At 40.5% G+C, this 13,489-nt stretch overlaps 1 protein-coding gene across 2 annotated transcripts in view; it reads right to left on the minus strand.

Moving 5' to 3' along the window:
- Window positions 1–13,489, minus strand: part of TRPC7 (transient receptor potential cation channel subfamily C member 7) — a 64,323-nt gene that overhangs the window by 22,147 nt on the left and 28,687 nt on the right. For both annotated transcript variants that reach the window (XM_063168720.1, XM_063168719.1), the window contains exons 3-4: window positions 6,979–7,143; window positions 1,993–2,209 (exon numbers count right to left, since the gene is read on the minus strand). In XM_063168720.1, coding sequence (XP_063024790.1) covers window positions 1,993–2,209; window positions 6,979–7,143 — 382 coding nt within the window. The remainder of the gene's footprint in view (window positions 1–1,992; window positions 2,210–6,978; window positions 7,144–13,489) is intronic.

The raw sequence follows: 13,489 nt of genomic DNA on the forward strand, positions 1-13,489 counted from the left end.
TCCCTCAGGTGTGCCATTCTCAGCATTTTCCATCTGCCAGCTCACTAAGGGTGCACTTGAACTCTCTTCATTAATGCTGGTATTAAATGACACTGTCCCCATACAGACCCTGAGGGACACCACTTGTCACCAATGTCCATCAGTGGACTCTGAGCCACTGCCCACACGACCCTCAGCAGCTTTCTTGCACATCTATCAGCCCACCCATCAAATCCATCTGTCTCTGATTTAGAGAGAAGGATGTTGTGGGGATCCATGTCAAAGGCTTTATAAAAGTCCAGTTAAATGACATCTGCAGCTTGTCCTTGTGCACTTACACAGTCACTCCATCAGAGAAGGACACTAGGTAGGTCTGTGTTGGCCACTTTAATTATATTTCTACTTGAATATATGTATTTATAATATCTGTAAGATTTTAGCACCAAAAGCTGCCACCCTTGGTGCTTTTACAATCCTTGAAGTTCAGGATCACACATGGGGCTCAACAAGTGCAGGCCATGTGCACCAAACTTTCGCCTCAGTATTGCTGAAACATTACTTGAAGCTTTATGGAGGCAAGCAGGTAAAATGGCCAGAGGAGACTGTCAGTGCAGATGTAGGCAGTCATTAGAAAATCTCATTATATTCAGGAGTCTGTACAATGAATCACCTTTCTACTCCCAGAAAAGTGAAAACCTTCTCTTTAAATGAAATGTTTTCTTCTTCATCTCTCAGGAACTCAACAAGCAGACAGATACCTACTGCCTATAAGGGAAGAATACCTAGTTTAAAATCTAATCATCTTGTCCAACTGCTTTAATATAATTTTAAAAATATATCTTACAGTCTTACTCTATCCAGTCTGGCATCTATTCAGCATTTTCTAGCCTAATATCCTGTATGGGATTCTGATTATCACAGGGACAGGGAACAAAGAAACACTGGCCAGGAAGTCATCAGATAGAGCAGCCATATCCTATTTTTCAGGGGAATTTAATGCCATCAGTACTCCTGGAACAGTGGAATTATTTGCTGCAAGAAGAGAATCAAAATCATGGTGGTGAACAAAAATAGATTCAGAAGAGGTAGACAAAGATTCTACAGAGTTGATAAGCTCAATTTCCCAGTAAATTCTCCTGAACTTGTTTAGACTGGTGGTTCAAACTAAGTGACCTGCCAGGAGTAAATGATGCCTGTAGGAAATGTGAGACATCTGAATTTGTCTGAAACTCCTTAGAAATTTGACTTGTGGATGTGGCACACTTTCACACTCAAAAGGTTCACCCACATGAATCCTTACTTTGTAATTGCTGAATACTTTAATTTCTTTTGTACAATTTGAGCACTGCACTGTCCTCTCACTGGTAAAAATTTCATACTACAAATTTCATAAAATCTAGCTCTTACTTGCCTAGAAGGTTTCATCACTAGACCTTGGAGTGCACTACAAGAAAAGCAAATGACATTATACTCATTTTGCAGGCAAAGACACTGAGGTTCAGTGAATTACAGTAGGATCCCATGGCAGGGTAATAAATCAGACTCACCACACTTCTTTCTGCTCACTTTGTCCCAGAGTGAAGCCACAAGTTTCTATTATAACATTATCTTCTTTAAGATGCAATAATTAAACCAACAGAGATAAATAGGCAACATCTGTGGCATTTATGATGGAAAGTGGAAAAATCAGGTAAATGAGAATTTGCTAAGCACCATTCAATGTTTTCAAAAGTAGTGGCCAAGATCAAAGTCTTCTTTGCTCCTCTTTTAATCAGAACTCTTGACATCAACCTCTAGACTCAGTAAGTTGTTTCAATTTTGGGGAGTTTTCTTGGTTTGGGTTTTCTGTTTGTTTAGCTTGGGGTTTGTTGGGTTTTGGGGGGGTTTTTGTTTGTTTTTGTTTTGTGTTTTTTTAAATTTTTCTTTTTTCTTTGTCTTGTCATTGTGTGTTAGGCTATTCCTAATGAGATTGAATTTCCACAGAGCACTTGTGGACACTTTGGTTTCACTTACCCAATACCCACTTCATGATCAGCAATTCCGTCCATGAGAACTGGGTTGTTTTGACTCTGAATATTTGCTTTGGGTGATCCGTGATGGTCTCGTTGGGGAGATTTTTGACCCCTTCAAACCGATCTGAGGCGTTCACCACTAACAGTCCCAGGAAGATTGTGAAAGAAACTGCATGAGCCACAAACTTCATGAAAGGGCTTCGAAGGGTACGTCCCAGCTGCAATGCAACATGCACAGTCAGAAGGTTTTTATTTACCCCCCACAGCTAGCCTGAAAGCAAAGCTGAGTTAATAGGAGAAATAACAATTGATGATTTTCGAGTGTATCCATAGCAAAAAAGAAGACAAGGCTGTCAGCATGGAAACAAATTAGAAAAGATACATTAAAAATTTTTGTGAGCTAAACTATGTGCAGAAGTAAATGTGTATATGTGCCTTATGAAATTTCTGTACAACTTTTGCCAATTATATTGACACTAATTGCTTGCACCAATTAATAAGTTATTAAGTGATGTAGTTAATGACTTAAGATCACACTTTTTTAAGAGTATATATGCTGAAGAACACACAGAATAAAAACTTTTTTCTCAGACCCTGATCACATGTACGTATGTCATATCCAACCTAACAGTGACATTTGATGTGATGTCCTAGATGTTTTCCACTATAAAATTTGAAACCTTTTGCCCAGGGTGAAAAGGATTCAGTAATTGATTCTGGATCATTAGCTAAATCGAGTTTAGATTTGTTCGAGTTGTTATTTGCTATTACTAGACATTATGCATTGGGTAATGTTCTATGCAGGGCAATGCCTCTTTAAACCCATATGTAATATCTAATTGCCATGGCCATATGGTGAGTAGAAAATGAAGAGCCAGGACATTTATATGAGAGACATGTTTATTTGTCTTATATGAATGCTCTTGTGTGTCAATATAAAGACTAATGATGGACACAATTCTCATCCTTATATGTTAGAATCTTTTATTAATAGTGAATTCTCGGTTCATTATCAATGTGTAAGAAACAGCCTTCTGCTTAAATATGCTTTAGTAATGCTTTTCAAATGCTTTGCTATGATAGTCTTCTCTCATAATTAGTACCAAAGCTGGAGAATTACTCCCAGAATACAAGGATTTATTTCAAGACACTAAGCCAAGAACAAGAGCAGTACGTCTCTTCCCTGCAGATAATTGTTCTGCTCTTCTTGACAAGCTTTCTTGGTTAATGAATTTAAATATCACTCTTTAAATTTTAAATTTTCTGTGACCCAAGAAAACATTACTCCAGAATGATGGAAGGAATAGAAGCATTTTCAGGAGCACTAGGGCCAAAGACTGTAGTGCTGGACACAACAGGGAGCAATGGAAGAGCTGGCCTGGATGGGGTCTTTCCAAATTCCCCTCAAAGCCAATTCAAAATATTTTTTTCAGTTTATTACTCATTGATTCCTTCCCTTTGATGCCAAGATATAATCCATTTTTTTTAATATCCACTGATTTGATAATAAAACTTCATAGGAAAGAGAACATAAAAAGGAAATTACTTATTTTCATATTTATCTCCAATAGCAGATTAATTTCAAGGAGCCGTGGTCTCTGCTTATGGCAGAACAGGAAATATTTCAAAAGCAGAGGTCTCTAGGTCTAGCAGAAATTCAAAGGAAGTACTAAGAATCAGGGGTTTATTTGTTTTTCTTATCAGAGTTTATAAAATGTCAATAAAATATTTTATAAAGTTGAAAGAATAGGAAATCCTATTGGAAAATGTGCATGCTTCTAAATACTGAAAAGACTTTCCATTAAAGAAAATGAAAATATCTGCTCTTTCCTGAGGTCCTTATTAACATTCTCTGAGGTCAGTAAGGACATGTTTAGCTGGGTAGATATTGCACTGGCTTGAAACCCAAGTTTATTTAATCTTATCTACGAATAATATGGCAGACATAGGAGTGGATGAAGTGTTAAAACCAGTCTCAACCCTTACAGTTCTGGTTCACCTCCTGTGCTGTCACCATTGGTGCAGTTCTCAACAGTTTTTATCGTTGATGTTGTGTAGATTGATGCTTTGTAGTAGAATTTATAATTCCAGTACTGAGCTGAGGGGGTGATGGGATAGGTCTAAAGTCACACAGTAATAATCTCAGATGTTTTCCCCCTATGACCTGAGAGAGTTCAGATTCCAAGAGTAAAGTGGAACACCAACCATGGATCCTTAATAAGAAATTTTTAAGACAGTGCATTTGCAATCTGTATGAGACTCATTTCTACCCTGAATTCACTAAGAGGAAAAGCAATCACTGTTGAATCATGAATCCTCTCCACACAGACTTTTCCTGCTGTCTATAGAAATGTAAAACAAAAAGACCTTAGATTAAAGTAGCATAGTCTCAGTTATCAGAGAAATAATCCCATGTATTACAGAACCAAATGAATTCCGTGGGTAATTTCCCTTACTTCTCTCATGATTTAACAGAAATCTGCATTTAGTTAATGTTACATCAGCCATTTGTCCCATTTATTACTTCAGAAAGCTTGCCATTATTTTTTTGAGCTGATGCTTTCTATATCTTCGCAGAAATCTAATTTTTAGCTTAGAGCTAAAATAAGATGTAGACTAAAATGTTCTGTAAAAAACTTATGAAGTGTGAATTCCTCCAACCAGTCTAATGCTTTATGACAATAATAGTTTTCAAACAACATGATATAGCTAAACTCAAGGTGTGTAACTGCATGAGTGTATCAATTTCTTGATTATTACTGTGGAAAAAATATTTCTTTGCCCCGTTGTGTAAGATCAAGATTGCTCCATCAGTAAAAAACAAATAAAATAACTGTAAAGCTGACCAGGACAAAATGGGGCTGCTCAGAGTGGAGATGCTGCCTGTGTAGAATTTTCTGCAATAACACCATGAGAGGATAGCAGGCTCTTGGATCAACCTGCAGCCCTTGAAATTAACAGTGATGATTTTGGGTGAGGCACCAATTCTTAGGGAAAAAATTGTGTTTGTGATTCAGTTATTTCTATCACAGGCCCCAATCAAAAATCAAGACTACATTGTTCTGATCAAGGCAAATCCATGCATTAAAAGACAATACCTGCCTGAAGGAAATTTCAATTGGGCTTTGTGCTAGAAGGTTACATGTGTTTTTTTAAAGTCTAGTGGGGTGAAAAGGAAGGAACATTGAAAAATGACAATGCATGAAAGGTTTAGGATAATGAAATCAAAGCTGATGAAAAGTTAAGTATACCCCTCCCCCCATTTTTAAATTTTAATACACCTACCTCAAGAAATTAAAACTAAGTCACTTTCTCAATAATTTCTTACTTCTGCTGTAAAACTGTTTTAGTTTTAGTGGGGGGCTGCCTCAGTTTCTTTCCTCTTAGTTTTTATATTTTTTAAATTCTCCACTTATTTCTAGTCTAATTATTCTTCCTACCTATTGCCATATTCAAATGTGGCCCCTATAATTCTGAGACTGCATCACAAATGTTGCTGTTGGCTGGTGTGCCAACTCCCAACACATTCAACAGAGGTGGAGGAAATTAAACAGCTTCATAAATCCCTGCTAGACTGGGCTCTGACATGGAGGAATCAAGGTGGTAATTCCAAGCAATAATTCCCTCTATGAGCCAGCCAAAAGCACCCACAGCACAGCCTGGATTTCACGTGAACTGCTCTGTGAGCATCTCTGAGTCCTGGCTGGTACCCATGGAAAATGAGGAGCTTTGTGTTGGTACAGACCTCGAGGAGATGAAGTTACATCCTCAAATCCTCTAACACAAAGTGCTCCTCTTGGAGCTATTTTGGAGGAGACCAAGGCTTAAACGTGTTTTATTATCTCAGATGTACTGAAGGATTTTTTCTGGTTGTATTAATATGTGTTTCAAATTATGGTCTTTCCTCAATACTAATTGATGGGTCTATAACTACTTGAGTTTGAAATATTTAGAAAGGATTCTTCACTGGTTTTTAGAGGAAGTGGAAGAACATACTTTCAGGATTGAGTACCAGTGCCAGGGGTCCTTTTTATCAAATTTAAGTACCTGTGACAAGCCTCCTGCAGAAGACATCTTCCTTGTAAGGGATGGTGTTGATGGCTATTGCTGAATGTGAAATTATCTTCTTCCCTGCCACCCCTTTTTCTGTGGCAAGAGCAATGACAAAGCTATTTATCACTCAGCCACACACTTATTTATCTCCACTTGTTTGAGCAGATTCCTTCAGGATGAAACCTCTACAGATTTCATACCACAAACTACTTGAGATTTTACCTAAGCTAATGTTTGGCTCTGGTCCTTTGACCTCTAGGTCTCAACAAACTGTCTTCCACCATCTGATCTATATTTAGGTATACAGCTGTTTTCCAAGTTTCATCATCTCTTCCCTCAAAACCATAAAGATTTTATGATTAAGTCTTAGTCCTTGCTGCAACACTAAGAAGTTTCCTGGGTCATGCCAGAGTTTCAGGCCCATGTGTCATAATAATGCTCCACTAACTAAAACTACAATAGTGCTCTATTAACTAAAACCAAACAATGCTCTGCTAATTAAAACCACAAGCTCAGAAAGAAGGAGGAAAGGTAACAAAGGCACCCTGAAGAAGGGAGGAACCCACAACAAAAAGTGCATAAAAGAAGAATAAATTAAACATGAGTTAACTAAAACAATAATCTCCTCCTTTAGTTGCTTCCAGTGTTGATGGTTCTTCTATTTTTTCTTCATTACACTCTTATGTTCTTATCTCCTACACATTTCTTTTTCCTTCTGTTTTCTTGTCACCCATTCCCTCACCCTCTTTACCCACTAAATGTCAGACCATGACAGTTCCATTTGTGTCTGTCAAGCAACACCCCAAGCCTGTTCTCCCCATGGTATCTTAGAGGATACCATGAATCACTTCCCAACATCTTTATGGAAAAATCTGGGGTTCCACTGCAGGCCCTGGGTAAAGATGCCTGCAAACAGCCCCTCAGGAGTTTGTACCTTGCTGCAGGGAGCAATCCAGTAGGCTATGGCAAGGAAGGGCAGCCCGATGGAGACCCCAAAAACAGCCAAGAACTTCACAGCTATGGATTGCTGCCGTAGGCCTGAGAGGTTTTCGTACCACATGGTGAGCAATTGCTGCTGGCAGTTGGGGTGAGCAACGAACTGCAAGAAAAGCAGAAACAGAGACATGAGTAGCCTTGTCTGAAGAGGAAGAGATTTCAGGGAAAAACCTTCTGAACTTGCCTGTGGAACATGACAAGTTATGTCTTTGTTGTCCATAAAACAAACAGAAAACTGCAAACCAGGCACAGAGGACCCCCAGGTGGTGGCAGAACGTGCATCACTTCTGTTCCTTGTCTTCTCTAGAAGAAAGCTATTTTTGTGTGGTTAAAAAGCTGAATATCTGAGCCAAACCCCAAAATCCATCAGTGGTCAGCACTGACAAAATGCCTCTGAGCAAGTTACTTCTTGGGGAAAGAGAGTGAACCCTGAGATTCAGAAAATACAGAGAGGGGCTCAGAATCAAGCTGGAAAGCACTGTGATGACTTTGCCAAGGCCATTGACACAGCAGCTTAACACAGCACTAATATTAAATTGTTCTATTCACTTTGCAAAGACCAAAAGGGAGCCATTCTGCAGGGCTCTCCTGCAAATTATGAGATCTGGCTGGTATTTTGCTACTTTAAATGCTTTATCTCAGAGTACCTTTCAAAATATGACAGCTCATTCTTTACTGATAGGACAAAAAGGCAAATTCAAAAGCAGCAGGGAAAGCTGTGGTGCTCTGGTACAGAAAGTACCTGTTTTGTACCCTGTAACTGGGACTCTTCAGTTTACTGTTCAAAAGTAAAAAAAAATTTAAAAAAGGGTAAAAAAAAGGGTGAATGGCAGAAAAGTGAAAAGGGCAGTTTCCTAATGGCAAAATTACAGCACCATAGATCCTACCTAACAGTTTTATAATAAAAGATTAAACTTTAGTTCATATTGTTCTTTGAGGTGATTGAATTTAGAACGTGGCTATTTTAATCACAAAGAAAAGATAATTAAAATGCAAAAGAATAGAAAGAAAAAATGAAAAATAAATATGTTGCTGGTGCAGCTGATTTCATAAGTAGAACCGAGTGTTTCATTTATTAGTTCTGTGGCTGAATAAATGTTCCTGGGAGGGAAATGTAAAATGCTCTGCTCTTTCAGAGAGTAGAACTTTCTGGAGGTGAAGGGGAGGAGGAAAGGGGTCAGGAAAAAAGGAGAGGAGGAAAGCAGAGACTGCTGAGGGCTTGGGGGCCACAGGGACAGGGACAGGGTCAGGGACAGGGACAGGGACAGGGACCATGCCCGGCAGCCACCCCTTGCCCTGGACCATCCAGCTGGAAGATTTCAGCTGCCATCTGTGGTTTTCTTGGGACTGAAAACCAGAGAAAATTCTAACTGCGCTTTCATCTTCACCACCTGTGAACGATGATCGATTTGGGAACTTAATGGACTCTTTTTGAGATGTTTGCTTAACAGAACTGTTACTGTTCAGGTGGAAATACAGTTGCACAGTAATTAGGATTGCTTTGCAGTAGCACTTTTCCTTCGTTAATAGCACATTAGCAGCTGTTTTGTGATGAATTAGGCTTCGGGTTCTACATTTCTCAAAAAGAAGAAAAAAAAAAAAAGATGAGACTCTACCCCTTCTACTGAATAAATCAATCAGAACAAAGAAAATTGATGGGTACTTTTAACCTCCTTTGTCTTTAGAATTTTTCCTGGAAATATTAACATTTTAATATTCTTTCTTTTAAGCTGCTTTCATGAAAAAGAATGCTTTCAAAAAAGGGTAATTATAAGTCATGAGTCCTAGTCCTTCTGAGCATTTAAAGTGTAAGGCTGAGGTGATGACAGCAGTATTACAAGGAGGCATTTCCTAATGCCTGGTGTTGATGTTTGTCCTAATGCTGCTTGGGCTTGTAATCTTCCTGGCAAATGGACAGAAAAACAAAAAGTGGAAGGAATCTCAGTAGAGAATTGATCTCTTTTGCAAATTTTATTTTCGGATATCATGAATTCAACCACACTTGTAGTGACTCATGGGAAGGGAAGTGACACTGGTGAATGTGCAGCCTTTGGGATGAAGGGCCCAAGCAATACCCAGACCTCCTCCTCCTGTTGCAATTGTTCAGGATTCACTCAAACAAAGAAATTCAGCTGTCCTTGGCAATGAGACAGTCAAAGACTTCTGGTTGGCATTCCAGAGACTTCATCAGACATTTTAATCTGTCCATTTTTTCAATGTGTCTGGAAACAGCTACAATAAAAATACAAGTATAGGAAAATTGAGAAGGAATTGCCATAAAACCCAGTTCAGTGGAACAATTTATTTTGTACAAGGCAATAAAGACAGGCAGAGTGCCATGGAGCCTAGATGGTGTTCATCTGTCATCTCTTTGGCCCAAATCCTCCCATTCCCCACAGCACTCAGGATTTTCCATGGCTGGGTCCCCTCCTGGCTCAGGGGTCTCATCAGCCCCTCTGGACATCTCAGCCCTCACTCTAGACATGCTGCAGACCATAAACAGAGGAAGATTACCAGATAAACCACCGGGAAAGTGGTCTCTTTAATGTTCTTAGAATGTTCTCTTTCAGGGGAAACAGAACATTCTCAAAAAGTGACTTAACAGACTCAAAGGAGAAAAAGGAAAGGAAAGGCTGAAAAGCCTCATCCCCTGCTCCTCCTCTAACAAACTGGGTGCAATTACCAATAAACCCCCAAAACATGCTACTGGAGCTAGGACACAGGGCAGGATGAATAAACCACAATCCATGCATACCTTGAACAAACCCCAGTACCTTTGCAAACTCCCTATAAATCATTATGAGCCCAGCATAATTGCTATACTAATCCATGGCCCTCTACTGTAAAATCTGCATGTTAGGGACAATACTGGAGCTATCTCCAGATAAGAAAATAAGCCCAGGGACCAGAAAAGTGTTAAAACCTCAAAAAAGCCTGGGGACCAGGGACACATGAAGGCCTCCACCCAGAGAGACGTTATGAATTCAAGCAGCATGGCTGCTGATTGCTTTATCCCATTACAAAGTACAACTAAAATGAAATCAGTACAGGCTTTTCCCACTTTCTCAAGCCCCATGTTGGGCACCAAGAGAGTTTTTGACCTGGTTTATGGGAAATGTGGGAAAAAAACTTCCAAAGGAGTTCCTCTAGAGAGCAAATTTGAGTGGCCCCTCCCTGCCACTGGTTTGGGAAAAGATTTCCTTGGGGAAAAGTGGAAAACTCTATTTATTTAAACAAGCAAAGTACTCACAAACATGAAAAGATTAATAATATTGAACAATGGAACCTCTTGTTGTTCTGAAGAGATGGCAAATTCAGAAAGTCTTTCTGTGGCTTGGAGACAGAAAGAGTCTTTTCCATGGTTATGTCCTTGGATTTTCCTGGTCTCTCTGGGGCCCAGGTCTGATGTCCCAGCTGCAGGGCAGCCTGGGGGGCCCTGGATGATAGTCCTGGTGTTCCCAGACTGAACAACAGCTGAACAGCTCCAAAAAACATTTCATCCTCAGATAACTTAAAAAAACCTAACTAAAATCAGAGGTGAGTTCTCTCCTGCTCCCTGCCCATGCTGCAGACAACACAGACAACACAGACAACACACAGAGATGGAGCTCTTTGTTTTTGAATACAGACACAAAAAATTTACTGCTTTTCCTTCTCCCCTTCTTTGTTCTTGGATCTAATTTTAAAGGCACAAAATTTATTTCTGGGCTAAACAGATGAATGGAGATATAATTCAGCATCATTAAGTCACCCCAGGACATCATCTTACTCTGATTATTACAAAAATGAGGGAAAAATAAGTTAAGGATTAGAGATGATAAAATGATAATAAGTTAAAGATCAGAGCATGAATGGGTTTTAATCTGTTAGTTGCTTACAGCAAGCAGTACAGTTTTCATTGTTTTCCCTATTAGATATTAATGAAACACAGAGTGACCCCTTGGGCACTGCCAGTCCTCTCTCTGTCAACATTTCAGAAACTGGTCTTAGATCACCTCAAAGATGTTACATTTAACTTTCTCTCTTCCCTGGAATGGGCACTGAAATCAAGGTAAAGATTACACTAAAAATGCTTTGGTTAGGCACTTAGGCATGGAGAAGAAGCTTGAGACAAAAGCTTCAAGGCAGAATGCTTCAAAGCATAATGACAAATGGTGATGTGTGATATTGAATTTCAGAGGCCTGAATGCTGCAGTGCTTTTTCAATGTTCCCATTAAATGCTCTTTTTCCTTTCCTCAGAGCTGGAAAATGAGGTGAGGAGGCTTTCAGGGACAAACCGTGGGTGCTCCTGAGCTGCAGACAAGAAAGAGCAGTGTGACCAGGGCTGTGCAGAAGGGCAGGAAATCTCTGATTGAAATGGAAACACTGGCAGTGCAGGGGATTGCCTGGCTCCAAAACCAGCCACTTAAAAGCATTGAGTGCTTTATCTCCTGGGCAGAGTCAGGAAGGTAATGCATCAGGATCTGTGGGCTCAAGCAAAATGTTTTGCAGTGCTTCTGCATTCAGAAACCACAGGGGGAGCTTTGCTGGCCCCAGGGCCCTGGATCCCACTAGATGGCAGTGGATTTTCCAGTGCATACCTCTTGATATAGGAAGGAAATTGTTCTTCCCTCCAGCCTATCCCTCACACAGCTTTTTAAGTTAAAATAGGCTTAAAAAAACCCATAATAAAATCACACAGCAATCAGCTCAAATAATGAAGGCACCAAAGCGGAATTTTTGAGAGGCAGTGGAAGACTCAGGTAAGTATTGACACCTCCAAAAGCCCTGCCCTGTGCTACAGGGGATTAAATAAGAGACATGAATATTTATCTGGAATATGGGAAAAGTTTCTTGAAGAGTTCAGTGGGAATTGAAAGGACCCAAAGGAAGAGTTTTACATATAGGAATAAAGAAGGTTTTCCAGAGACCACTGTGGATACCACAATGAGTGATCATTTTCCACATTTCTATTTAATTTGATGTGTGACAGCTCTCTCTGGTAGCTTAACATGTTATATGCATTGTGGGGAAACACTTCTGTGCTCTTATGACAGAATGAGAGGTTTTCCTTAGCATAGTGTCTCAAAAAAGCAGGAGTTTCACTCCAAGATAAAATACCTTTATATTTTATAAACATATAGAAAATTACTTCTCATAGAAAATGCTGCAATAGAAAGACTTTTATTTTTGAATTTTCTATTATATTGAACAGAGGAAGAGTCTGTAATGAGGGGAGGGGAGGGGAGGGGAGGGGAGGGGAGGGGAGGGGAGGGGAGGGGAGGGGAGGGGAGGGGAGGGGAGGGGAGGGGAGGGGAGGGGAGGGGAGGGGAGGGGAGGGGAGGGAAAGGAGAGGAGAGGAGAGGAGAGGAGAGGAGAGGAGAGGAGAGGAGAGGAGAGGAGAGGAGAGGAGAGGAGAGGAGAGGAGAGGAGAGGAGAGGAGAGGAGAGGAGAGGAGAGGAGAGGAGAGGAGAGGAGAGGAGAGGAGAGGAGAGGAGAGGAGAGGAGAGGAGAGGAGAGGCAGTCTTATCTTGGAGAGGAAAATGGTGTCAGCAGAAATAAGGAAACATGGCAAGAGAGCTAAGAGACAGAGGTCAGCCTCAGATGATTGGAATTAATGGTGCAGAAAGAAACCAGTATCTCTTTTATTACTGAAATAACTCCATTTCCCTTAAAATTACAGAAATCTACCACTGAGGCAAAAGAATGAACCACTCAGACAGGATCATCTCCCTTTGCTAATGCACCCTACACTGAATAGCCCGGGGCTGTGGCAGGGAGGCAAAACTCATCAGTGAAAGCAGATAAAACCCTGCAGATCAGAACCAACACCATGAACCTGGGGCTGCAAAGTCCTGAGGTGCTCCTGTCATGTCCTCTCAGCCTTCCCCGTCAGCCTCATGGCAAACTTCAGTGTGTTTAATCACTGAGTGTGAGCTAAAAAGGAGCTGCATAAATAGACTTGCAGGAGATCATTGGGGATGTCAAGAGACACTGGCAGGGGCAGGGATGAGCAATTTCTCTTTCCATCATGCAGCAGCATTCATGTCCTTGGAGCAACCTTTCTGGGTTCATTATTGAGCATTTATCTTTTGATGTAGCTCTTTGCTTCTGCAAACCTTCATTTATTAACACATTTTAGGCAGCAGCACCTGCTCACAGGAACCCTGGGCTGGGTGTGCAATGCTTCAAATGCCAGAAATCTGTTAGGGAAAATGCTGACTCAAATGAGCCATCCAAAGGGTTTCAATTGGCACCTTGTGCCCCTGAATTACAACTGGAAAAGAAGGGGGCATCAAATGGGTTGCACACATGGCTTTTCCCATTTTGCCAGTCCTGAACATGGCAGGAGGGTTGAACCTGGGTGATTCTTAAGGTCCCTTTCCAACCCAAACCATTCTGGGGTTCTGTGCTGTCAGGAGCAGAGGAGCGGTGCTCCTGCAGGGATCCACGCATTGGAAAAACCAGG

This window comes from Melospiza melodia, chromosome 14, assembly GCF_035770615.1.
Source record: "Melospiza melodia melodia isolate bMelMel2 chromosome 14, bMelMel2.pri, whole genome shotgun sequence".
Classification (NCBI taxonomy): domain Eukaryota; kingdom Metazoa; phylum Chordata; class Aves; order Passeriformes; family Passerellidae; genus Melospiza; species Melospiza melodia.